The sequence below is a fragment of the Entelurus aequoreus genome, linkage group LG10 (assembly GCF_033978785.1).
Source record: "Entelurus aequoreus isolate RoL-2023_Sb linkage group LG10, RoL_Eaeq_v1.1, whole genome shotgun sequence".
NCBI classification, from domain to species: Eukaryota; Metazoa; Chordata; class Actinopteri; order Syngnathiformes; family Syngnathidae; genus Entelurus; species Entelurus aequoreus.
Window position 1 is genome coordinate 11,105,161 of NC_084740.1, and position 27,982 is coordinate 11,133,142.

The 27,982-nt window shown below is 37.9% G+C and overlaps 1 protein-coding gene across 1 annotated transcript in view; it reads right to left on the reverse strand.

Moving 5' to 3' along the window:
* The window catches only part of ppp1r37 (protein phosphatase 1, regulatory subunit 37), a 52,542-nt gene that overhangs the window by 11,671 nt on the left and 12,889 nt on the right, over window positions 1-27,982 (reverse strand). Inside the window, exons 2-8 of the mRNA XM_062060093.1 lie at window positions 17,549-17,646; window positions 7,553-7,598; window positions 7,368-7,468; window positions 5,510-5,629; window positions 1,946-2,096; window positions 1,684-1,839; window positions 414-526 (exon numbers count right to left, since the gene is read on the reverse strand). Coding sequence (XP_061916077.1) covers window positions 414-526; window positions 1,684-1,839; window positions 1,946-2,096; window positions 5,510-5,629; window positions 7,368-7,468; window positions 7,553-7,598; window positions 17,549-17,646 — 785 coding nt within the window. The remainder of the gene's footprint in view (window positions 1-413; window positions 527-1,683; window positions 1,840-1,945; window positions 2,097-5,509; window positions 5,630-7,367; window positions 7,469-7,552; window positions 7,599-17,548; window positions 17,647-27,982) is intronic.

Here is a 27,982-nt window from a genome sequence, read left to right on the forward strand (position 1 = left end):
GCAGGAAGATGGTTTAAGATGTGATGTTGTGTAACTGCACGTTTTGTAATATACTGTATGCCTGCAATTGTTTCTTAATGTGCAAAACTGATTTTAAAATGTTTTAAACAACTGTGAAAGACATATTATAGCGTTTACAGTATCAAAAATATTTTTTTTCAAGGCTTTTTAAGGGTGCGTCCATTTTCCGCAGCATTTCGTCATTCGCGGGCAGTTATGGAACGCAACACCCACAATTAGTGGGGTTCTACTGTACAACAATTAGCTCCCTATCGGCACACATGAATGTGAGAATGATGTGGTGACTCAGCAAAACAAAGTAGTCTGAACTAAACTTTTATTGTCGGATTTTCTTAAACTAATGTGGTTGAATCACTACACTCCCACAACTTTGTGTGTGTGTGTGTACATACTAGTGCAGCAGCAAGATAGCCCATGCCATTGTGTGTGAGCTGGTTGTTCCATAGCACCAAAGTGACGAGGCCTTTCCTCTGCTCTTTTAGTCCTTCACACACGTAAGCCAAACCTGTGACACACACACACACACACACACACACACACACACACACACACACACACACACACACACACACACACACACACACACACACACACACACACACACACACACAGTCAGTGTCCTGTTGAATCCACCAAAATATCATTAGCAGCAGCTGATGTGCATCCATTTGAGACAGAATTAAATAAATTGCTTTAGTAGCACGATGATCTGCTTCTGAATACAGAGACACATGGGGGTAATAACAATGAAGAAAAGAGGTCCATTCAAAAGAGATTACTCTCAGAATTTTCTGACAAAAATAACTCAGGCAGTGTCGTTCAAACACAGTGATGAACATTACGTCATCAGCATTCATATTTTTCCAAAAGAACTGCAGTTTCAACACAGCTTGAAGCTGAGAGATATGTGTACGTTTGTGTGTGCTTTACTGTTACACAAGTGGAGATTTAAATAAAAAATTTAAAATAAACTTGGGCGGGAAAGAGTTGGATACTCATGAGTCTGTTTGGTATTCACAAGCTTAAAAAAGAAGATACTGGAATGTTTTTGCTAACATGCTAAGATTCAGCCTAAAATTTTACTAAAAAACAAGAAGGCTGAAAATTGTCATTGTTCTACACATGAATATTAGAATAAAGATGGTACTTGACGTGCCTTTGACCCCGTTTCCTTGTGATCATCATGACTAGGGATGCGCCGATCGATCTGCCACTGATCAGCATTGGCCGATTTTAACGGAAAAAGTATGTGAGCACCATTGCCGATCCCCTCTGGCTGACACTGTATCTTATCTTTAGTCTCCAGTCTGACAAGCAGCGAATTAAGTGTCTTTATACACATTGTGGAGCCGCTCCTCTAAACTAATACTAATCACCTCCATTACGGGAAATACAACGCAATTCTTTGCATCTTTAGTACCATTATCACTGGAGGACGAGGCAGCGAGAAAGAGAATATGAAACTAGTTTAAATATTGTGTTTGTATAGTTAAACTATCAATAGCACCCACCATAAATAAGTTGAAAATGTACAATTAATACATGTGATTGGTATCGGTATCGGCCAATCTCATTCATGGCTGAACCGGCAGCACAAAACTCTGATCAGAACATCTCTAATCATAAGTATTTGAGAGAAAGTATTAGTTTTGTGGTTGCTACCTGAGTCCAGGATGTGGTTGTTGCGCAGGTCCAGAATTTGAATGTTGTAGTTGAACTTGAGCAGGTTGCCAAGCTGGGCTGAATCCTGCAGGCCATTGAGCTTGTTGTCCGCCAGATACAACTCCCGCAAATTCATGTTCATCTTCAGGGCCGTTGCTGGACAGTAAATAAATATTAGAATGAATGCAAGTATACACAGTATGTTATAGGTTGAGTCAATTCATTATTGCTACTGTGACTGAATAGAGGAGGCCGTGCTTACCCAGCAACATGAGCGGTCGCCCGGACAGCCCGGCGTTCTCCAAGTGGAGGACTGCCAGGCTGCCACTGATCCTGAGCGCTCGAGCCACAAAGGGAGCCGAGTGGTCCAGCAGAGGAGTGTTTCTCGCATCCAGATACTGGAGCGAGCTCGTCTGTCACACGCAAAATAAATGCATTATCTTACTGCCTGCAAAACATCCGTTGCCATCACTCCATGAAATGAAAACAAGCAATTTGGAGATGGTGTGCAGACACACATTTTTTCCATCTACATCATATAAGCATACTCATGAAAGGAAATCATCTACACATTTAATTAGGTATGGTACACATGCACAACATTAGAGTTAATGTACAGTAATACCTCTGACAGTCAAGCAAAACAAACCATTATACAGTAATTATATCGCCATTACAACACATAGTAGTACTAATAATATTCTCACACGACTGTGACTATGCTCATGAGATACTTATAGTTTTAAGGACTTTATGATCCAAAACTGCTTATTTCTGCTGACATGCGCGCGAACACGCATCAATAGAATAGTTGTTCCATCATCTGGAATTATTCCACCGCAAACATCAAAACAGCCAGTGTGAAATATGCTTTAGCAACACTGTTAAACACTTAAGCTCTTGCTCAAAATACACAGTTCCCTTACATTTGGTATAACATACAAATACCCTCTTTTTTCACTCCTGCTTGAAAGGTGGTCCTCAACAACCACAATGCACAGCGTCAAGCATCCTCTAGCTGTTTATGATAACCGAAAAAGTGCGTTCACGTTTGGTTTGGTTAAAAAGAAGAACCAGTGCGATTGGTTAAGTGTGAATGCAATCATATCAAGTGGACCGACATCGCTTGAGAGATGGGTCTCAGGCCGCGTGCAAGTTAACTATGGTTTGGTTTGGTTTGGTTCACTTGAGCTCAAATGAAAACGGTACGTGGACCATAGAGACGAACCAGTGTTAAAATGATAGCAAATTAGAAATATTTGAGAGAATATGTGTGTGCAACAATAGAGCTTTTTAGTTTAGAAGCTGTTAACAAACCATGTCTTTAACAGAGCAGATGCATTTTGGCTTTCCAATATTTGAGTCATGTTCATTCAAGTCCTTACTTTATGTATATGTTCTTTACTGCACAGCCTTTGGTCCCAGGACATAAATACCAGTGTGAATGCTAAGCTAACGGTATTGTACACCAAAGTGTGCAACAACTTAAAAAAAAAGTTAAAAATCACAATTTCTGGTTTATAACTATGGTAGTTTCCGGTTTATAAGCAGTTACTTTTTTTTACCATGCACTTTATACAATGTTGCGACTAATTAATGGATTTTTCCCGTGTGACGGAGCATGTCCGTCGCTGAAGGGCAGCAACACATTCACGCACACGCAACCATATACCCACACTTGGCTTTCAATCCCTCTCACGTCTTTTCTGCCATCAAGGCCCTTATATTAGGAACACTAGTACAGGAGAACCTTAATTTAACGAACCCCTTTTTTGGGCAAACTTTCCGAGTGAGTCAAAACTGCCACCGTGTGCGACCCATGTCTCTGTGTAGGAACGCATCATTCAGTCATTCATTTTGTCTCCTGCCTGCAGACAAAAAGCAGGGCACAGCTTTTGGGGTGGCGGAGCCCTCCACGTCACTTGCTGCCCAGTACACCATTCGCCACTTCTCAGCGCTTTAGCCTGTGTGCTGTCTGTGTTTTTTCGGCTTTTGACACGTTTTGTCCATTTTGCTAACTCAATATGAGGCCCAAAAAGACAACAGACCAGTGTGGAAAGTAGGAGGTAATCGTTGAGGAGTTAAACAAAGACTATTTGCAAGGAGTACATTAATAGCGCTCACATGTATGGAAGAATCGACAAAGCAGGTTTCTTACAACAGCAAATTTTAATTGTTATGAGACCAAACTTTTCTAAAAAAATATGCCAAAGCAGACCTTTTTCAAAGCAATTACTGTTATTTAGTGGCGCCTCACTAACTCCTCTTCTACCTGTTTATGCTTCTTTCTAGTCAGATGCCATTTGCGCCCTGTTAATGTAAGTGGATTTCACTTTTTTAAATGTCGATTATCATAGCAATATGGCTGTTAAAGTTAAAGATTTTTGTGATTTCTGATCATTTGTGAGGCCGCCAAAAATGATTCTGTGTGTGTGCACGCCTGCAGCGCATACAGGACAGTTCAGTTGTTTTAATAAAGAGAAGGTTGATCCATACCCCTTATGTTTGTTTGATATACAGTAATGTATAGCACTTTAAATTGTGTTGAAAGTGTACAAACCTTCACTAAAATATGGACTTTTGTCGAGGCTGAAACTAGTTTTTAATATTTACATTGTTTCTTAAGGTTTACGAACCCAGTTAAAAAAACAATTAAGTTTGTAAATCGAGGTTCCACTGTAATGTTATTTCCCAAATTTTCCCACTGTTTAATACAACTTACTGTCAGGCTTTTTTCTCCCTACCGGCCAAAAATTGTCATCACTTACGAGGTGCTTGAATGTTTTTTTTTTAATCGCACGTCAACAAAATGCGCACGACGGACCCCAAAGCCGAAGAAGATCGACCCGGCCAACAAAAAAGGAAAAACTTGCTGCACAGAACATAAATAATTACCACTCACAGGTAAGGCGCCACGATTAATCAAAATCGAATCAGCATCGAGGTTTTAATTGGTGCGGTAAATAACCGCAAGAAGCTCAGTTTTTTTCCTCTGCCGTTGACTGGCATTTGAGTGACAGCCACGTTTGCCAATCAGAATTGTAGAGCCTCGCGTTTCTCTGTCTCTCGCTTCAAACAGGAAAAAAAGACATCTTACTTTGTGCAACTGAGCACATTTATTTAACAATGGAATTAACTGAATAGAGTGACCCCTCTTTTCAGTCATTCATTTGTCTCTATTTGTCTCGGCGGAAACTAGAGCTTAGGAGGAAATAAATACGTTTACAAAGGCTAATGTCCCAGTGTGGGAATATTTCAGGTTTAAATCGAATGGGCGGTATCAGCCTATCAACACGGACGCAAGAAGCAAAAATGCCATTGTGATTATGTGATAGCAATAAACAAAAACACAACGTTCGACCTAATTTTTCCAACTTGGGAAAAAAATGCACTTTAAGTTGTTCAATATCTATTCAGGTAAAATTTTTGCTCACAGAAAAAAGTAAATTATATTTTTTGTTTGTATATTCATTTAGGATAAAGTTATTTACTTTTTACAGTACAATACTAAACAATTCTACAGTAATGACAAAAGTTGATATCCACTTTAGTGGTTACTTGCATTATTATTATATATTATGATTACATTACATTGTCAACACTATAGTTATTTCTGCAGTTAAAGCGCAGTGTTACAAGCACTGTATCTTGTTAAAATTGTTAATGAGCACAAGCGCCTGTGTAAATATTTATATTTGTGCCTAATATATGATGTACGCAACAGAATTTGTCCAGAAATTAGGTGGGTGCGGCTTAAAAACAGGTGTGCTCTGAAGCCTGCAGTACCATGAAAAAAGTCCCCTTCGGGCAAAATGTTGGTTCTCACCTTTCTCATCATATGAGCGGCGGCCTGCCACCCTCGCGTGCCGATGTGTTTATTGAACGAGATGTTGAGATGCGTGGCAGACTCGTAATACTCGATCATGTCAAACAGAGCCGAGGCACCCTGAGAAACAGAAAAAGAGAAGAGAAACTATTAGTCATTATCCAACAAATGTGTAAAGTAGCAACTGGTTGCTAGGGATACAGTGCTTTTCAGCAATATGTTTTTCCAATGGGGAATAAATAAGTTTAACATTTGTTTTATTTTGCATTGTCGTTATATCTGAAAGCAATGTAGACATAGACATGGGTTTCACTACATTGCACCGGCCAGCAGAGGGCACAAGTAATTCAGACCTAAATAAGCTTGCTGCCCAAATGGATGCTATAGGAAAAAAATGGGAAGTGAACAATGTCCCAATATGAAGTGAATTGTATTTATTTAGCGCTTTTTTTTTTCCTCTAGAGACTCAAAGCGCTTTACAAAGTGAAACCCAATATCTACACTTTTTTAAGCTACATGTAAACCAGTGATGTTTAGCCAGAACACCACTGGTTATGTTACCATTAGTGTTTAACAGAACACACTTGTTTGACATATTTTTCACAATTGCAAAGTTTTTTTATGTAATGGACATTTTTTACTGGTCCGAATAAAATGATTGCTGTTTCCGGCTGTCACTTACCCGGTCTCGTCAACACGTATGCGCATGGAGCACGTGCACACATACAAAAACAGTCCAAGACAAGAAACGAACAATGTACAGTCATCTTGTTATAAAATAATATACATTCAATGACAGCTAACACTAGTTATCCAAATAGCTATTATTATCTAACAACACCTAAAGCTAATGTGCATGCATGTGTTACGTACGGAGTTACGTCATTACGCAGGAAAAGCCGTAAGAAGATGGGATATACTGTGTAAAATACATTCGAAAGTTGTCACCCTCTAGGCATCTGTGGAAATGTTGCAAACAGCCCCTTTAATTTATATCCACTGACATCTACATTTGATTAAGTCTGGGTGATGGAGAATGTGAAGCACACAAACAAAAGACAAGAAAAGAACGCTGCTGCTCAGGGACAGTGTGTGTTTACAGGGACAATACTGAATATACATGAGTGTTTATCTTTAGGGTAGCTCAAAACAAGTCGCATCCAAATTTTAAAAAAGTCCGCCCTGTGTTTGCTTTTTTAAAGACGGCTTTACAAAATGATCCTTTCCCCTGAATATCATATCACTGGTGAAACATCAGCAGTAAGTGGATCTCTTTATAATAACACCATCTGCATCTCCCTCAGCCAGCTCAAACGATGCACTCAACTGCTCCAAAATATTCACTTGCCATGCTGCCTTCCTCTTTCCTTTCAATCCGGAGCACTTGTCAGCTTGTCTTGGCAGTGGCACTTATCTCAGGAAGGAATGAGGATTTTTGGTGACTCACTCTGCAACCGCATTCGCATTCCTGGGGCTTGGTTGTGTATTGGGTGAAGTGGCGCATGTGTGTATTTGTTTGCCTCAGCTGAAAAGGTTATGACTTGTTGTCTGTTACTTTTTTTTCACCAGGATAAAAGTCGCAGGAACAGCAGAAAAAAACAGCAAGACATAATTAAAGTGACCTTTTCCTGTCAGACAAAACCTCAGTCTGGCTGAGAGCAGAACTTGTGTCAGAGGCAAACCTCAAACATCACACTGTGTACAGTATATTTGCGGTCTTGTGACATGAACCTAGGTCCACACTACTGCCCCGCCTCCATCTAAAACCCCAGTGGGATTTACACAAGAAATCTTGTGACAAATACTCCACAAAAAAACTGGAAAAAAAGATGTGAGTGTCAAGGTATAAAGCACTTACATCTTCATCCAGGTTAGTCTGCTCCAAGTCGATCACTTTAAACTGGACTCTCTTCAAAACCTCTTCCAGAGACTCGCACGCCTTGTTGTCCAACTTTTCACCTGTGCGCAAACATATTTTGTCAGTGTATTACCATGGAGGGACACAAATAAATCACACTTCATTTGTGACTGCATGCCGCTAACCTTTTAGATCCAAGCATTCGTTCCGCTGCGTAAGGTCTTTAAGTTCCTAAAATAATAGAAGCAGTATAAGTGAGACACACAGCATGTTTTCTTCTTTTGAAACATGACAAACAAGAAACTGAACAGAAAAACACCTTCCTCTTATCTGAGATAAACTTCTGCTGAAAGAAAACACAATTTGCTCAATAAATCTGCTGATTTTCCTGTTTATTGCATGTGTCTTTGTAAATATGCACATTATAGTTCCGCTAGTTAAAAGTCTGTGTGATCGCCTTGATGTGACTTGTGGGCAGAGCGTCGCACATCCAACAAAATTGGTATTTCTGCCCTTCTGCCCTGGCGACACTCGCCCACACAAACATTCAGACTGCAGCCCTTGAAACTAAGTGCCAGCAAATAGTTGGCTCTCCATCCCATTCAGCATGAACTCCATAACCTCTGCCCCGATGCCACACTGCCAATTATTATCAGTGCGTGGCTGAGCGTGCTGACACCCCGCCCCCTTCATGACTCAACAGGTTTTGATTAGCTCAGATGACGACACAGAACAAATAGCTTATGGAACACAGACGTGGAGGGCTCAACGCCACCGAATTATGGGGTGGCGACATTGAAAAGTACATGTCCAAATACAAAATACATGACTCCCAAAAGTTCATACACTTTTGACAATTGTGAAATTTACTGAAGACCAAAGTTGTCAAATGATTACATATTTTAATAGGATTGTTCACACTTTTTAATTTTGATTAATCACAGGTTATTACTTGCTTGCATAGTTCAATTTAACTTAAAAAATAGCCCAACATTTGGACACAAATGCAATTTTTAATGTTGCAGTGTCATAGAGGAACATTTTTTAAATGTTTTACATAAATGGACATAATTTATTTTCTCAAAACTTGTTTACAGTTTTGTCTAAAGTCCAGTCAGGGTGTATTATGAAGTGAAATTTGCCAGCGATCACACCAGTCAGAGTCTAAAGGAGCATGTGCACTCAAAATAAATGACGTGAACGTGATTAATCTGCATTAGGGATGTAACGATATGAAAATTTCATATCACAGTTATCGTGACCGAAATTATTACGGTTATCATCATTATTATTGCGGTATTGTTGAATGTGCTTAAAGAGTGCTTATACACACACTGAAAGTTATTGAAAAAAATTAAATAGACACAATGTTAGAAAACCCACTATTAGCATGTTTTGTGTTTTTTATGCTTCATTAATAGTGTTTTAGTCTTAGTATTTAAGTTTTTATTGTTGTATATATTGGCTTGTACTTTAGCACTTTAAGATGTATTTAATGAAAAATGCGAAACAAAATCTATTATTATTATTTCCGTTTTCTGGTGGGCGTTGTGGCATCCTACTCTGTTCAGCAGTCCTTGAACGCACTGTAAAAACCCTTGTGTCTCGTGTTCCTCTAATCCTAATCCTGATTACAGCAGACATTGTACAGTAAGTGTAATTGTATTATGTTTGTTGGCTCTCATAAAGTATGCAGTGAGTAATAATCATTGATGAAAAAAAAAGCAAACGTTTGTGATGCGTTCTTTTAATTAATGAGACGCGTATGCTTAAAATTATCAAAATATGTAATTTAGATATAATATATATACATTACATATATACTTACATCATGTGTATAAAACCTCAATGGAGGTGTTTGGATATTTTTTAAGGGCTTTATGGGCGGAATTTCACGGCTCCATTAAAAGCAAACTTTTGATCGCATTTATTTAATATTTAAAATGCAAAATATATATATATATCAGTGGCGTGCGGTGAGGTTAATGTCTGGTGAGGCACGACTGCATCATCACAGTCAGATTTACAAACATATGAACCTGCAGTGCAGGTGTACCTAATGCTGTGTCCCTGCTGTCGTTCGCGGCTCCTGCAGCGCGAGCATTGTTGTTTTTGCACTTTTTGGCTTCTTGTTAAGTGACTTTTTTTGGGTGGATTCGGTCTTGCACGTGGAGGGTTTGGGTGTGGGCTTTGGTTGGTGTGGCCGCGGCGCTCCCGTCGGGCGGTGCATTCTGCGGCGGAGGTACTTGGCACCAGGGGGCGGGGTTATGAGACGAGCCTCACACAGTGTGTCTTCGCAGCAGAGTTTTATGAATGCTCAGCACTAAAAATACGTTACACACGTTGACAAAATACACTGGACATTATATACCTCAGCTAACTAAACTATGGAAATGTGTAATATAATTCATATAGCAATACGGTCTCACTGCACAGCAGGCCAGCAGTTAGCCGAGTCATTGCGCACAATCCATGTTGAGGCACAAATCAGTGACGGGCCTCAACTGGCTGCTGATCACCGCACCGTCTCTTCTCAGTATTTGAACGGCAAATGTGAAAATAAAAATAAAAATAATCTAAAACTGGTGAAGTTAAATGGAAAATAACTTTAGTATAATCACTGGATACATATAACAATTTAATTAATTTTTTTTTTTTAACTTTTTTTTTTCTTTCCATGATGGCAGGTGAGGCCGTGCCTCCCCTGCCTCTAGTGACGGCACGCCACTGATATATACAGTATATATATATATATCCATCATCATATCTTTCATAATGACTGTGAACGATAGGCAAAATTCCAAAAAGTGTAGTTCCCCTTTAAGCCAGCAAGCTGGCGTCAGTAAGTCTGTGAGTTTATCAAAGTTACCAATTTCGATAGTTGATCATTTTTGATAACTGAATCCATAATTTAAATTTAAAAACGGTAATACTAACAGTCGGGAGTTTTATGGCGGTTATCATTATTACTGTTTATTGTTACAGCCCTAATCTGCGTTGTTTTGTGATTAATCATATGAGTTACTCGTTATATTTCACAGCTCTACTGAAAACACATTCTTTACAGGTTTTATGAAGACCAGTTTGACCCTGAAACTGATCATTTAAATACGAAAAACAAACATTGAAGGAGAAAGGATTAAAGCTTCAGGTGGGAGTTGCAATAGCAAAAGCATTCAACATGCAGCTGCTAGGCAGTAACTCTATAAATGCCCATAGACACAAACAACCGGCCTGAAATGTACATATCCCGTAGGGCCCCTGGCAGGCCGCCGCATGCATGACACAATATGTCTTAATAAAGAGCGCATTTAGAGTACAAGATGGAAGGGGGGTATGAATGATGACAGAACTCTTCTTGAATAGACCTTCTGAAAGGCCAACCGCCTGGTCTGACTGCTTTATTTATGTTACCAAAGTGATGACTCAGCAAAAATAAAAAGCTCTTGTGAGATCTCAAATATGACTCAAAACAAACACGATGAAAAAAAAAAGACTGTTGCAACTGCAGAAATAATTGCGCATTTGAGCGGAGAAAAGAAAGGAGGGGCAGGTGGGACTCCTCCGTGATGCATGGACTGCCATACCGGCAAGTGGAAATGTACCCAGACCATAAAAAGAAGCCCTGAGGATCAGCTTAGCAGTGTGATGTGTTTTTCCTCGAGTGGCTGTGATGTTAACTCTCAGCTGACCAGGCGTGTGGGGATTCCTTTGTTGAGTCTCTCGACTCTCATGTTACCGTCTGGAAGGCTTCAAGCTCTAAATCTCTGGGCCTGACCAAAATGCAGCAGCAACTACAAGGCAACAAAATAAATGACCCCATAATGCACAGTATAACTTCTCATGACATACAAACAAAATGTGGATATGCTTTAGAGTAGTCAGTGTATAACTAGTATACTGTAACACTATAGATTTATTATTCACTGTAAATGAGTCAACGTGCAGCCATTTTTGTCTAAATAGCTGGCAACACAAGTTAGTACTAAAATAAATATGTCTTGCCTGCAATAAAGAATTGCAGCATCACAATCTGTATGAGTGCTGATGGTACTGGGGCGCAGTGGTTCATTGAGGGAAGCATGAATTCCAACATGTACTGTGACATTTTGAAGCAGTGCATGATTCCCTCCCGTAGGAAACTTGGCAGCGTGGCAGATTTCCAACATGATAACGAGTGCCTTCAGGAAGCAGAGGTCTGCTCACTTATGTGGCCAGAACTTGAGATAATAATGGCTGTGTTGAGTCATTGACCACAGATGATGCGCTGGCTGTCCAAAGTCGGGACCCAGGGTGGACCACTCATCTGTGCATCAGTTGGGGACGTCTCTGCGCTGCTGACCTGCCTCCACTCGAGATGATCTCCTGCTGGCCCCACTATGGACTGGTCTCTCACACTATTATGTTGGATCCACTATGGACTGGACTCTCACAATATTATGCTAGATCCACTCGACGTCCATTGCACCGGTCGGGGGGGTGGGGGGTCCCCCCACATCTGCGGTCCCCTCCAAGGTTTCTCATTGTCATACCATTGGGTTGAGTTTTTTCTTGCCCTGATGTGGGATCTGAGCCGAGGATGTCGTTGTGGCTTGTGCAGCCCTTTGAGACACTCGTGGTTTAGGGCTATATAAGTAAACTTTGATTGATTGATTGATTTTCAGAAGACAGTAACTTTATAATGCTAAACTGTACACTAACCACCACAAATAGGTTACATTGTTAACTAAACTTAAAGGCGCCCCAGTGTTTTGAGATAAGAACGGTCTCTCTGTAAATTGTTATGCTTTAAGTTGCAAGGAAAACATTGAGTTACAAGCATCCTTACCATTGATTGGCGAAGCAAATAACACAGTAAACCCTACAATCTGCCTAAAACATCTGGTCTCACTCCCTAGCATTATCTTATAGCTAGAGATGGGCATAACTTGGTTTTACAAAAACGGGAAGAAGAAAAGTAGGTGTGAAGAAAAAAGTGCTGAGAAAAAGAACTGGATGGTTTTTATTAAATTTAAGAACAAAATCATCAAAAAAACTGAGCGAGTGTGTAGCTAACCAACTTAGTGAAGCAGTTTGAGCATATCATAGCTCGTCTGCACCACACTGGAGCAGAATAAGTCGATATTGCCAGCCAAGGATGTTAAATAATATCTAAATAGACATTTATCCATGACAATTTGGAGAAGCTCGTTAAAATTATGTTGTTTTAGGGAGGGGAAGCAACGATTAAATAGATTTCAATTCATTTTAGTGGGAGACGTTGATTTGAGATACAAGTGCTTTGAGTTAAGAGTTCTGTTGAGGTACTACTGCATGTCCTCGTTGAAATAGTTGTAGTATTGTCCTTTGAAAAATGGTTGGTGAAACGTGAGGGGTGAAGTCACTTTTGCGAGATTCTGTATGCCAATTGGTGGTCCAAAAGGGGCTTTGAAAGGCTTAATCCCAGCGCCATATGAATATTACCTTGAGCAATACAATACATTTTCCGAATGACAAAAGCTTTGATTGGGGTAGATGGTAGAACTCTCACGTGTTACATTCTCTAACATTTTACAGCATGATTTTGTAACGGTCCACTTTTTTTTATTAATATGCTGAAGTTTAGCGTTTTAAGAACACAGGGGTTTACCCCCCAGAAGATTCACATGATGCGAAAAATTGTTTGCACTTGCAAAATCTTCTTGCTCACAAGAGGTGGTGGAGCAACTGTTACTAGTGTATCATAATTTATGACAATAATATTCATACGGATTTATTTTTTTCAGAGCTAAAACAAGTGACAAAAATAAAACATCATCATGCTAACAATTTGACATGACTTGCTAGCCAGGTTTTTATTTATCAAAATGTGGAGCACCTGGTTCTGGCTCTGGCTGTGTGCAGTATGCACACTATTGCAGGGCCGTAACTAGGATTTGACAAATACCGAGGTCAAAAATTGGTGGTCCAAAAAGGGCTTTGCTTAAATCACGGGTACCCCAGCATCATACGAATATTACCTTGAGCAACACAATGAATTTCCAGAATAACAAAAGCTTTCATTGAGGTAGATGGTAGAGCTCTCATGTGTTACATTCTCTTACATCTTTGACAGCATGATTTTGTAACGGTCCACTTTTTTTATTAATATGCTGAAGTTTAGCGTTTTAAACAATTTTAACATCGTTTAAACATAAATTCAAAAACCTTACTACAATTTCAACTCAGTGACAGAGCATGACGTAGCCAGGAATACAGTCAGGGTAAACTTTTATATGAAGCACCCTGTCATTCAATAATTTATATTTGACATGTGCTTATTCACGCAAAACGGGTCCCTCCATGGATCATGAAGCCCTACGCACAGTGCTTATTCTGCGTTTAGGGCAGGGCGGGCTTGAGCTCTGTGAACAGAACCTGACTCAAATATAACTGTATTATACTAACAGCTTTTCACATCAATTTAATTCAGGTGAAACCAACATTAGTTACATCAGTACAATTTATTGTTAACGGTATGTTGACAGCACATTTTAAAGTATAAGTGGACTTGATTGCGTTATGTTGTTGTCTGGAGTTATAAACGGTGTGGCTGGAGTTGCACAATAAAAAGTGGACTGGATTTTAAGTTGTTTGGGCGTTACAGGTGGAATGAATTGGATAATAAACGTTGACAAAGGTTCTCTACATGACTGTGTGAAATGAAGGGAAAGCAAATGATTCATGACCATAGTGAATAATGACAGGTTATATTATTATTGAAACTCATATTGCTGCAAATTTACATTGAATTTGTCTGCAATTGTTTGTAAAAAAAAACACAAAAAAACCCAAAAACAATTCACACCAAATTATTTAGGGGGGCTTGAGAATATTTTAGAGGGGCTTCAGCCCCCCAAAAATTGGCCTAACGACCCCCATGCTGTATGCGCTAACCCACATAAAAAGGCAGGAGAACCCCGCAACCTCCCCTGCTGGATTTGAAGAATTTTTCTTACAGAGGGATTATGGGACACATGACTGCTGGCTAACCCACATAACAAAGCTGTAGTGTAAACTGTAGAAAAAGGGAAAAAACACCGGTCTGTCTGCTGAGGTGAGCAACAGCCCATTTATTGGAAACCTGTCCATCCATCCATTTACTACCGCTTGTCCCTCTCAGGGCCGTTTAAAAAATGTTTGCAACACACAAGCAAGGGAGGCTCTCAGCAGACTTGTTGTTGCTGCTTTACAACCCAAGATGACCACAAGACGAGTAAATCAATCATGATGCCTTTTAATTTCCCTCAATGTCTGAATAAAAAAAACAAAAAAAAAAACAAAGCATTGCACTCTCAGCAGCCGATGATCTGTACGTGACAGCCAATCGTCTCCGCGAGTCCATCTTTGCTACGCCTATCAACGGGCCGGTGTTCTGTCGAATTTTGTTGCTTCATGGCTAAAAGCTACCGTTAGCGTAAAACAGTGATTAAAACCAAAATGTTTGCGTCAATGTGAACTTCCTCACGCTGTATTTTACTTCATGCTTCCTGTCCGTAGATATACAATGTGAACTTTGTCATGCTTACTGTCTGTTAATATACAATGTAAACTTTCTCACGCTTTAATTGTCTACATGCTTGCTGTTCAGAAGATACAATGAAAGAAACAATTTAAAATCAGTACTTACTTGTACACAAGGCATACGAGGCTGCTGCTTTGAATCAGTATTTTGTTTGAGGCAAAAATTTGAAATAATTGCGCTTGTGTGCATGCTCGGTAACATTGGGTAGAAGACATTGATGGGTACCAGACATTGTCAGAAAACCGGCTCCATCTTTGCTAGGCCTATCGCCAGGACTAAAACCATCTATGTGTGGCCAATCACGCATCCGGATCCATCTTTCCAAACACCTATGAAATGTCCAGCTCCATCTTTTGTCCGGCCAATCCCAGCGCTAACGCAAACCTTTTTGTCCCGATTCAAGATCAATACTTCGTTAATTAAAAGGTAATACGTTTTGTGTTTATCAATTTCGCCTTGTTTGGCAATAACCTATTTGCTAGTATTGCTCCATTTGCCCTAATTTTGATTGTAGTATTGTTTTAGAATTAATATGTAGCACTCAGGTAACAGCTGTCTGCACCAAGGCAACAAAAGTGCTACAATTTGTATCAAAAGGTATATTGAAAGCCTATTAGATTATTTTAATCCATTTTCACTAAAAATCATAAATTAAAAATAAGCTACAAGTATAGACAACTACAGTATATTTATCAAAGTAATACATCCAAAATAATTTAACAAGTTACAGTATGTGTATATTTATGTAAGAGAATTGTGAGTGTGACGTGTATTCTGGTTACAGATAGAAAAGTGCTACAATGTCCCTCTGCAGTATACCGCCCTGGCCTATACTGGTATTACCAATTATACCGGTATATTTTATACAGAGATATGTATTTGAGACAAAACCGCCATACCGATATACAGTATGCAATCCTTAATGTCTTGGCGCGGAAGTCTCTCTGCTCATGTCGTGTCCCTCTTCCATGCACAGAATGAGGTGGGGTCGAAGCCGCACTCACTTGACACAAACTCCAGTACGAGGGGTGTGTGAGCCACACCTCTCAACCTTCCCGTTTTTGCCGGGAAATTTCGAATTGTGTCCTCCTTTCCAAGTGTCTTGGCAATTCTGTTTTCCCCCCGGATTTTACTCTCAATGAAAAAATTATTCTCAGCAGTATTGCCAGCAATCGGGTCTGTTTGACTCAAGCCTCTGCAACACTTGCCATCATTTGGGGCAACACATGTTCATGACAGCAGCATGGCGAGTTGCAATTTACGTGATTCTATTTAATCAGCAACGCGAAAGAGTTAATAGATGCACTTAAAAAAGAATAATGAAAACATTTCTGCCAAAGTATGAACTTTGTGTAAGTAGAAATGTTCCTAGTTGCAACGGTATAAAAAAAAACGGATTTAAAAACGCTACCAGGAAAAAAATATTCGTTACTGTATATGAGTTTCCAGTCACTATGCTCAAGAAGCACTGCCACAACAAATGTATGTATACATAATGTAAAAAGGGTGTTTAGCTGCAGTGGCAATATTGTCCCCTGCCACACAGCATCCTACAGTTGACAGGTTGGTGTTACTGGCTTAAATTTTTAAGGGGAACAAGGGTCTTCCAAAAATAATAAGCTAAAAAACACTACTGTTAAAGGTAAATTATTTATAAGTTGCTGCTGATATTTAAAATGTCCTCTTAAACCAGGGACTTTGTTGTATTTTGTTCTTTTGTGTTATTGTTATTAGCTGAGAATTTGAACATAGCTAAAGGTTTGTTTTAAAGGAGATGGAAGATTATACTTTACGATTCTTATATTTTTTTTAAGGCTTTTTAATATTTGTATGTGCATCCATCTATGCATGAAACTTTAACATTTCTAGAAATTTACTCATGTAAAGTATTATTTTCAATAAAACAACTTGACACGCATATTTGGGTTTGACTGTCTAAATTCACTTTCCGGAAGAAAATATTGTGATATTTATCGTATATCGGTATTCAGCTAAAATATATCAGGATATAAGTTTCGGTCCATATGGAATGTAACATTTTCTTTGTAATTATGTATATTTTTGGACATTTACTTTTTGTACATTTTGTACAAAAATTAAAAGATACAACCTATGATACAAATGTTGTAACACATCCACTTGTTGCAGGAAAGGAAAATAAAAAAAATATGTTATTTAGGACTCAGCTTGGTCCGGGATTCGAACCCTGTTCTCTACGTCTTTCTCCATACCCCCGTTTCTTCACCATCTTAGGCGGATTATTTTTCCCCAGCTTTAAGGCAAGACAAAACCTGTTGTTATGATTGCAGGGGACGGAGGTTCGGGATAAAAATCCTATGGCTGGTGGAGGTATCTGTGCATGGGCTAGAGCAAAGTCGTGCTGACACCTACACCGGTAAGCAGCAGCAATTGCTAGTCTAAGGACAGCAGAGTCAGCAGGAACATTGACTGCAGTAAATTACCGTTAGGTACATCAAATCAAGCAGTAAAAGGGAGGGTAAAAAAGCCGAATGGCAATTACATTCTAGTAGGGATGGCATGTGACATAATTCCTAGTTGAAGATTTAAAAAAAAGTGTTTACATGTAAAAACTGATGTGTGCAGAGGATGAGTAGGTTTGTGCAAAATTGCGCCTCACCTGAATCTGTTTGAGCACTTTGGCAATAGGTTTGCAGTTCAGCTTCTGACACGCCTGCTTGTAAGAAGACACAATGTCTTCCACCGTCACATTCTGAGCTGGAAAAGAACAAAACAATAAAATGTTTATGGCGTGTTTACTTTGCGTTTCTTTTCCACACCCCTGTGCACTCTCTCTAACACACATGACCAAATGGCTCCTTAACACAGCATAAAATCTGCCTAAAGCTTTTCCAAAAACTAATAAAATGACACTGGATACAGCAATAAATCACACACTTTTACATACATTAGAGCAGGGGTCACCAACCTTTTTGAAACCAAGGGCTACTTCTTGGGTACTGATTAATGCGAAGGGCTACCAGTTAGATACACACTTAAATAAATTGCCAGAAGTAGCCAATTTGCTCAATTTACCTTTAACTCTGTTATTATTAATAATTAATGATATTTATCTTTGTGGAAACACTGATCATCTTAATGATTTCTCACAATAAATATATATAGAAACAGATAAATATCAATATGCAACACTTTATTTTTATATTTTCTCTAAGTGCACATTTTTCAAATTGAACATTTTCAAATGATTACTTCTAAGACAGTCTTGTGAAATCACAATATCCCATTTTAACTAGTTAGCCACTAACATTTTTTAACAAATCATGAATTACTTTGCACCATGTTTGTATAAATAATAACTCATGTAAAATACAAAAGTAAACTCTCAAATTTTTAAATCATGTCACACTTTGAACTGGACACCAAATCTGTTATCTGTTTCTTTGTCAGTTAGTGAGAAGCCTGGCATTGCATGCTGTTAACTAGTGTGTTGTACTCTGGTGTGTAACTTGACACTGCAACTCTGAGTGAGTCTTGCAGATGTGCATCAGTGAGGCGTGTTCTGTGTTTGTTCTTGATGAAGTTCATGTCAGAAAAGGCTGATTCACAAAGATAAGATTTTTCCTCAGTGTTTGCGGAACCTTCTTAATCTTTTGGACATATTTTCACAGCAATCTGGCCTTAAGCTTAATTATGATAAATGTAAAATATTAAGGATCGGAAATCTAAAGGGAACGTCCTTTCGAATGGAATGAAAAGTGCCTGTTTTGTGGACAGATGGACCAGTTAACATACTTGGTGTTGTTGTCCCAGAAAATCTGGAAGATCTAGGCTCAGTAAATTAGGATAATCGACTAAGAAAGCTGGACAAAATTATGCAATTATGGAAAGGGAAATCCCTAACCTTGTATGGTAAAATGTCTATTGCCAACTCGTTAATTATTCCTCAATTTATTTATTTGTTTTTGTCATTACCAGCTCCATCACAAAACTTTTTTAAGATTTATGAGCGGAGGGTCTTCGATTTTGTCTGGAACGGCAAACCAGAAAAGATTAAAAGAAAGGTTTTGTACAAAGAGTATGAATATGGGGGCCTGAAACTTCTCAACCTTGAAGCTATGTGTCTGTCTTTAAAAGCATCAATTGTTCCAAAGATGTATTTAAACATTGAGTGGTACACAAATGTCCTGTTGGACAAAAAACATGTACTGTATCAAAAGAAATTGTATCCTTTTTTACAAGTGATCCCCTCCCAGAGAGTCTGCTGGGAAACATGGCGGGGTTCATAAAGGAAACAATCCACTCATAGTGGTGTTTTCAATTTTATGTGCCAGAAAAAAGAGACGATATTTTGCAGCAGTTAATATGGATGAACTCTAATATTGTAATAGATGGAAAGCCTTTCTTTTGGAAAAATATGTTTGAAAGAGGAATCATTTTTGTCAATGATATTATCAATGAGAATGATAAAATTATGAAGTATGATGAATTTAGAGCTATGTATGGTGATGCTTGCTCAAGCTTTTCATTTTATCAACTTACTGGAGTAATTGGGAAAAGATGGAAACAAATAATTAATTATGGAACTACTAAATTATTAGTTTGTAAACCTCTAATAAGAAATTCTAGTGGGCAAAAAGTAACTAAAATAAAGAGAAAAATATATAATTTTTATTTAATAAAGAAATCTTTGAAGGCTGCCTCATACAACACAAATGGAAAATGGGAGGACTTTTTTGACTGCCCGTTGCCATGGGATGCCATATTCAAACTAATCTATAAAACCACTATCGATGTGCAAAATCGTTATTTTCAAATTAAAATTATTTATAACTTCTTACCCACAGGGAAAATGTTACAATTATGGAATATGACAGAGTCAGATGATTGCCGATTTTGTTGTCAGGAGCCTGAATCCACCCTGCATTTGTTTTGGTATTGTCATATTGTGTCTTTGTTTTGGGTGGAAGTTGAAAAAATGTGTTTAAGGATTGGTTTGTTTATGAAGCTTAATGTGGTTTCTGTTATTTTAGGAGAGTTCATTGACAATCATGATTTAGTCAATTTAATTATAGTACTCGGTAAAATGTTTATTTTTAAGGCCAAATACACTTTCACTTAGTATTACTTTCTTTAAAACATTTATTCAGTATTTTCTAACTTTAGAAAGTTACATGGTTGAAAACGATAAAGATGCCAAAAAACATTAAAAAAAGATGAGAAGTCCTCAAAGGCTTATTTTGAAAGTATAATTATGTTTATAGATTATATGATATCTGTTGTTGTGTTCCCTAATTTGAGTGACCTGGACATAATCTGGACTGTACATAAATGCTTATTTTGAAAATGTAATTTTGTTTATGAATTATATGCAATCTGTAGTGTTCCCTAATTTTTTTCTGTGTACATGAATGAAGGTGTGTGTTGCTGAGTCCGACTTGGACATTATCTGGACTGGGCCTGGTTTAAAAAACCCTTTAAACAAATCTAATTTCATTGACAACCTGGTCTGTTGAAGATAAGGCCCTTTTTAAAAAAAAATAAAATAAAATAAGATAAATACATTAAAAACATTTTCTTGGATAAAAAAGAAAGTAAAACAATATGAAAATAATTACATAAAAAATAGTAATTAATGAAAATGTTAGTGGACCAGCAGCCTATACAATCATGTGTGCTTCAGGGACTGTGTCCCTTGCAGATGTGTTGTCTATGTTGTGGGAACCAGAATATTGGTAGCAGAAAGAAATAACCCCTTTTGTGTGAGTGGGTGTGGATGAGTGTGCATGGGGGAGGTTGTTTGGGTTGATGCACTGATTGAAAGTGTATCTTGTGTTTTTTTCTATGTAGATTTAATTTTTTTTTAAAAATTAATTTTTTTTTTTTTAATTTTTAGAACAGGCCCGCGGGCGACTCATCTGGTCCTTACGGGCGACCTGGTGCCCGCGGGCACCGCGTTGGTGACCCCTGCATTAAAGAAACCTAGCAATGATATATTTGTAGAACTTAAATTGTCATGACCGAAAGGACAAGATCACGGGTACAGGCGGCCGAAATGAGTTTCCTCCGCCGGGTGGCGGGGCTCTCCCTTAGAGATAGGGTGAGAAGCTCTGCCATCCGGGGGGAGCTCAAAGTAAAGCCGCTGCTCCTCCACATCGAGAGGAGCCAGATGAGGTGGTTCGGGCACCTGGTCAGGATGCCACCCGAACGCCTCCCTCGGGAGGTGTTTAGGGCACGTCCAACCGGTAGGAGGCCACGGGGAAGACCCAGGACACGTTGGGAATACTATGTCTCCCGGCTGGCCTGGGAACGCCTCGGGATCCCCCGGGAGGCGCTGGACGAAGTGGCTGGGGAGAGGAAAATCTGGGCTTCCCTGCTTAGGCTGCTGCCCCCGCGACCCGACCTCGGATAAGTGGAAGAAGATGGATGGATGGATGGATGGATGGATGGATGAACTTAAATTGTGCAGGTGTACCTAATAAAGTGTCTGTGGACACTGTTTCATAAATTCCTAATGATGAGTCACTCCAGCAGAGACAGTATAAGAACATTTTGATTAATATAGAAGAGAGGAGTGTCAGTGTAGATCTGTTGAGGCATGAATGTTTGGACAGAAATGGTAGAAGGGGTTGGGGGTTTAGAGCTTAAATGTGCCACTTCATTGATGTAGTTATAATAGTACAGCTCACTAGGTCATGCTGTCAAATCATTATGTTATATAGTTTCCCATACATTTGTGGGCTTAGTACTTTGCTGAAGTTGTGATTGCAGCAGTATTCAGAAGCAATAAAAGCATTCAGTGAGCCTTCAATGTCATTGAAATGATTAATATAGTGATTTCCAAGGCTGCAACACCTTTGGAGAATGTTTTACTTTCTTAAGAGAAAGAAACTGGAACCCTTTTCAGAACATGTGTGAAGTTGGCCCACTCACCCTGTCCAAATCTCCCCAAACTTGTCTCAATTGTTTGTGCAGCAAAATGTTTTGTTTGTGCCGTTACAGTTTAAGTTATCAATGTTTAATAAAAAATGTTTATGCTATTCACGTGTTATTAAACCCTATGTCAACCCCCCCCCCAAACGTGTCCCATTTGTCAGTGCTACGTTTGTGCTGTAAACATTTTTGGTCTGTAAGTTATTAACAAAATATGATTCCAAACCAGCCCCCCCAGTTTTTAAATATTCCCCCAAACTATTCTCAATCGTTTGTGCTTGTTTCTGCAAAAAATGTTTTTGGTCTAACTCTTAAAGTTTTCAAGTTATTAACAAATTATGATTCATAGTAATAATATTATAATAATATATATAATAATAATAACCAAGTTGTAGCAACATTACTGTAACAGCGAACAGTGAGAAACTATTTTTCTAGCGTAGAAACATCACCTTGCGACAGCATGCATCGGTATTAGCCATAAACTAGCTACGACAAGAGATAAACTAGCTTTTGTGTCAGCAGCTGAATGATTTTTGAGTTTGTAATGCACAAGACAATGCAATGCGATAGAACGCCAATCTGTACTGACTAAAACATATGAACAATCATATTACAGTATCTGTACAAGCGCAACAGTGTATGTAGTTGTATTAACAAGCATGGTGTGTTGCATGTATCATGATCGATATTACAGTGACTCACTTGATGGACAGTTGTCTGTTTGGTCTAGCTGGCCGGGGACATTTTTTCAAGTTGACTTTGGGTAAGGACTCCATTTATGTTCGCAAAGCTTGGCTCCAAGTTCCACATTTATACCAGCAAGTCACACCGACAACATTCCCTTGGTTTTTGTCTACTCCGATGTTTCACCCTCTGTTAGTGCTCACTTCTATAAGCAGCACTTCATCCTTCGTATATTCAGGTTGAAAAAGATAAGATTGTGAATCCTCATTTGTACTCTGTCGTCTTTATTGTCTTTTACCAAGTCTGCCATGATTAAAACACCACTAGCGTTTGTTTTCGGAAGTCGAAAGTAGACTGCTATGGAAACGGAAATGAATGCACTGAGGAAAGAAGTTCCGGTAATGCATAAAAGGACCAAAATACGGTCAATATTGTACATATTGTTATGAATGTGTCTGTTACTACATGATATATATATATATATATATATATATATATATATATACATATATATACATATATATATATATATATATATATATATATATATATATATATATATATATATATATATTTGCAGTGTGTATATAAAACATGGATGTAGGATAATGAAACGTTAATAATTTAAAAACTATAATAGTTTGACCAAAAAATGTTTGCATCACAAACCAGCACAAACGAATGGAACAACTTTGGGGTGATTTGGACAAGGGGGTTGGATGACATCACAAGTAGAGTTCTTATATATATATATATATATATATATATATATATATATATATATATATATATATATATATATATATATATATATATATATATATATATATATATAAATGGCTGTGATGACAATGTAAATGAGGGATTTTTAATCAATGTTATGTTGGAATTCTTATTAATATTGATACTATTGTTGAGATTATTCATTTTTGTTTGACTACTTTGGATTGTTTTGTGTCATGTTTGTGTGTACTCTCAATTACCCTGTTGATTGCTATTCGGAATGTTGCTCGGCCAGGTTTGGTTTGTAATTGTATTATTGCTTATAATTATGCTGGACTGATAAAAAAAACTATTGGTACACGTTTGGGGAGATTTGGACAAGGTGGTGGGGAGGCGGGGGGAGGGGGTGTGTGTTAATTTCACACAGGCCTTTTCAGAGCATTTTTTCCTGTTTAAATCAATCAAAAAATATCTATATATTGTGTGTGTGTGTTTGGGAAGGGGTCAGCTGTTGCTCTATACCCGGTCTGTGCTTGGCCTATATCCAACCAGGTGACATTTAAACCTGCGGTTGTTCTGCTTGAGAGAAAGATTAACTATTACAGAAATACCATATACAGAATCCTTCAATCCGAAACACTGTGTCAGTCCAACATTGTGCAGCAGTCAGTATTATCTTAACCGTCTCGCCAAGGTGAGACTTTGTCTGCTTGGACTTATCAGGTCTGCTTCATCTACCTTCCACTGTTTCCCTGGAGGTCCATTTAAGGCTGCGTTCACACTTGGGGTTTGGAACTCTGGTACAAACCCAATATAATATAATAAATAACAATAATTGAAACATATATTTGGTAAGCAATTTGGTACGTTTGCCAAGAGACTGAAGGCTGCACAGTAAAAAAAAAAGTGTGCATTAAGTAAGGACTTCTTAAATAGGCATTTTTCGTGACATATTCCATGACTAATACGGGTGTGCATCTCTATCTAAAATGGCGATCCTATATGAATATAGTCCCGCCATCCGTGTGTGAATGTGTGTGTGAATAGGTTAATGTGGAAATAGAGCGCTTTGAGTTCCTTAAAAAGGTAGAAAAGTGCAATACAAGTATAACCCATTTACCATTTACAATACATCTCACGAGCAATACTTTTTAAAACATAACGATGCGATACGATTTGATGCAGATGGAAGCTTTGCATGGTAAAAAGAAAATTAAATGTCTTTGCATGGTGAAAAGAAAATTAAGTGTATAATGTAAGAACAATGTCATGTGTGTATTTTTTAATAGACAGACAAAACAGGTGGTTCCTGTATTAATTATGAGCAAATGACCAATGTTTGCCACCTGTGTGCAGCCTTGTCTTTGGAAATAGAGTTGTTTTTTGGTGCAAGTGTGTAAATACTTCATGAGGTGGAAGGTGGTCTCATGCTTACCACATAGCTTAGCATTCACACACGCACACACAAGCACGCACGCACACCACATTGAGTTGAGTTGAGTTGAGTTTGAGCTTATTTCGAACATGCATGCATACAACATGATACATCCAAATTTCCAGTTTCTCTACTCAACATGTTTGAAAAGGAGTAGGGAGAAGCAGAGTTTATTTAATCCAACCCATTTTCCTTTACATGGCAGTTGCTAAAACTTTTGTTCACTTCCTGTTCTCAATTTATTCACAATATACTCCATAAGTAATCACAATAAAAATAAATTAAATAATACTCTGTGAAGTAAGTTACATTTCATATGGTGAGATGAGTAAGATTATCTTGAAAATGGATGGATGGATGAGATAAATTCAGAATGTTTATCATATTTCTTCTTCTTTGTACTTTTTAAACACTTTAAGTTTGAAGAGTTTCTTGAAGTGGATCATATTAGTACATTGTTTGATTTCTTTGCTTAATCCATTCCATAATTTAATTCCACATACTGATATACTGAAGGTCTTATGTGTTGTACGTGCGTACAAATGTTTTAAATTAAAATTTTCTCTAAGATTATATTTCTCCTTTTTTGTTGAGAAGAATTGTTGTATATTCTTGGGTAGCAGGTTATAGTTTGCTTTGTGTATAATTTTTGCTGTTTGCAAATTCACTATGTCATGGAATTTCAGTATTTTTCATTCAATAAATAAAGGGTTTGTATGCTCTCTATGTCCAACATTATGTATTATTCTAACTGATCTTTTTTGTAACAAGGTTAATGAATGAAGTGCACTTTTGTAGTTATTTCCCCAAACTCAGATATGGTAACACTAACTCAGATATGGTAACACTAGCGAGCAGTAGAGAATATGAAGTGATTTTTGGTCTAGAACATGTTTTGCTATAGTCATTATTGACGTGTTTCTTGCTACATTGTTGTATAATTTTTACATGAGATTTCCAGTTCAATTTATCATCAATCATTATACCTAGAAATTTGGTTTAATTTACTCTTTCAATTTCTATTCGTATTTGTGTTTGACTTTCTCTTCTACTGTTACCAAATAACATTATTTTAGTTTGACTGAGATTCAAAGATAGTCTGTTTTTGTCAAACCATCTTTTTAATTTGTTAATTTCTTATGTTATTTATATGAGCTTCTGTGTGTTCTCTCCTGAACAAAACGCTGTTGTATTATCCGCAAATAATAGTAACTTAATATCTTTTGTAACTTTACAAATGTCATTTATATAGAGATCGAACAATTTTGGTCCTAGTATTGATCCCTAAGGTACACCACAGGATATATTTAGCGTTGTATAAGTGTGTGTTTGCCTAGCTTCACGTATTGTTTCCTGTTCGTTAAATAACTTCTAATCCAGTTTAAAACCAACCCTTTGATGCCATACCATTCTAGTTTTTTGATTAAAATATTGTGAGTAATTGTGTCAAATGCTTTAGTTAGATCCATAAACACTGCTGCTGCACATTTTTTACTATCTATTGCATTGGTATTTCTTTTTGTAATTTCAATTAAAGCCATCGAAGTTGAAACATTAGCTCTGTATCCATATTGGTCCTCAGCGAGTATTCTATTTTTGTTGGTGAAACTCTCTAATCTGTTATTGAACAGTTTTTCAATGATTTTAGAAAATTGTGGAAGTAAAGAAACAGGTCTATAATTTGTAAATTGGTGTTTGTCTCCAGTCTCATAAATTGGTGCCACTTTAGGTATTTTCATTTTGTTTGGGAATTTACCCGTTTGAAATGATAGGTTACTAATATACATTAATGGTCCTGAGATCTCTTCAATAACCTTTTTTATTGTTGATTAGAGAAAAGAGTCAGTGGTTGAGAGTTCAACAAAATTAATAACCTAATTTTAATAATAATTAAGCTGTGTTACCTAAAGTGGGACAGAGAGCAAAAAGACAAAAGTGCTTGCTGATAAACAGTCAAGACGTGCAGCACTGCAGGATCATAAAAATGTAAGCCATGCTTTGGTATTGCTCTGTCTTTGTCTTTTACACCACTTCCTCCCATGTTGCTGGTGCATGCAGGACGGGAGTGGCAGTGGTTTGGAATGGGAAATGACTGCTCCAAACATCTTAGAAAATTACGCTCAGAGGAAGCAGAGGTGACGATAAACACAAAGGGTTCTTTAGCAGTACATAAAAAATCTCGGGAAAAATATGTTATGGCTGCTTATGAAGACAAAGTCCTATCACAGTTTAGGAGGCTGAAGCTCAGGTCGAGGGGGTCCGAAGATCAATGAACATAGGAAGAATTCTAATGGATTTTTTTAAAATCTGAAGTCTCCCGGATTGATTTTGAGTAATTAAACTGTCAGCAAGGCAATCAATCATTTTTTATAATGATGTACAGTGCAGAATATGCTTTGATAGCACTAACCTATTAACCTACAATTAGCGAAAAGTGGTGGTTTAAAGGGAAAGGCAAGATGCTCTAGCAGTGCCTCTGTTGCAAGTGTCCTACAGTACACTGTTGGACCAGTGTCATGGGGCAAACAAAAAAAACTGCAGGCAACAAGTGAACCCGACCTGCCATAAATTATAAATCAATTACTAAAACAGAGAAGCTGGTTGAGCTGGCACAGACAGATGTGTTGAGTCTCGCCTGCTGTATAGCAAATCTCACCAATTAAATAATTATATGTATAGAATTGGATGTTACTCTATACAAAACACAGTTTATTTAATTATTTTTGCTAATCTGTTTTAAATTGAGCTCATTCAGTAACCTTTGTTTTGTAGCGTTTTTAATACTTGCAGCACTGAATGACTGAAATTATCTCACATTACAAATCCAAGACAGTCCTGGATAACTTAATTTCTATAGCTTACTTTAGAGACTATGTTTTAATCTGTTTTTGGTTAGGGCTCAGCAAGCCTTTGCACCTTATAATAATGGGTCACGGTTGCGGTGTCAAGCATCCAATGACTAGAAACCCAAGCCCGACAGATATCTAAAAACTCATCACCTAAATCTGAAAAACGTTTAAAAATCAGAACAGGGTTTTGAGGAGAAAAAAAAATACCTCCAGCAGAACCGATGTTTCTTGATAAAGTCATTAATTTATCACGTTCTCCTTTTATTCTTTTGCATCTCTACACCATCACAACACTGCTGCAGTATAAAAGACAATCCGCACTCAATAAAAGTCAGAAAAGATTGACCCATGGATAGGGCTGGGTATTGAGTATCGATTGGAACTGGGACTAACTTTCCGATTCTCCCGGTATCGTTCAAAAGTTTAAATTTCGATTCCTATTTTCGATACCCAGTCCGCCGACCGG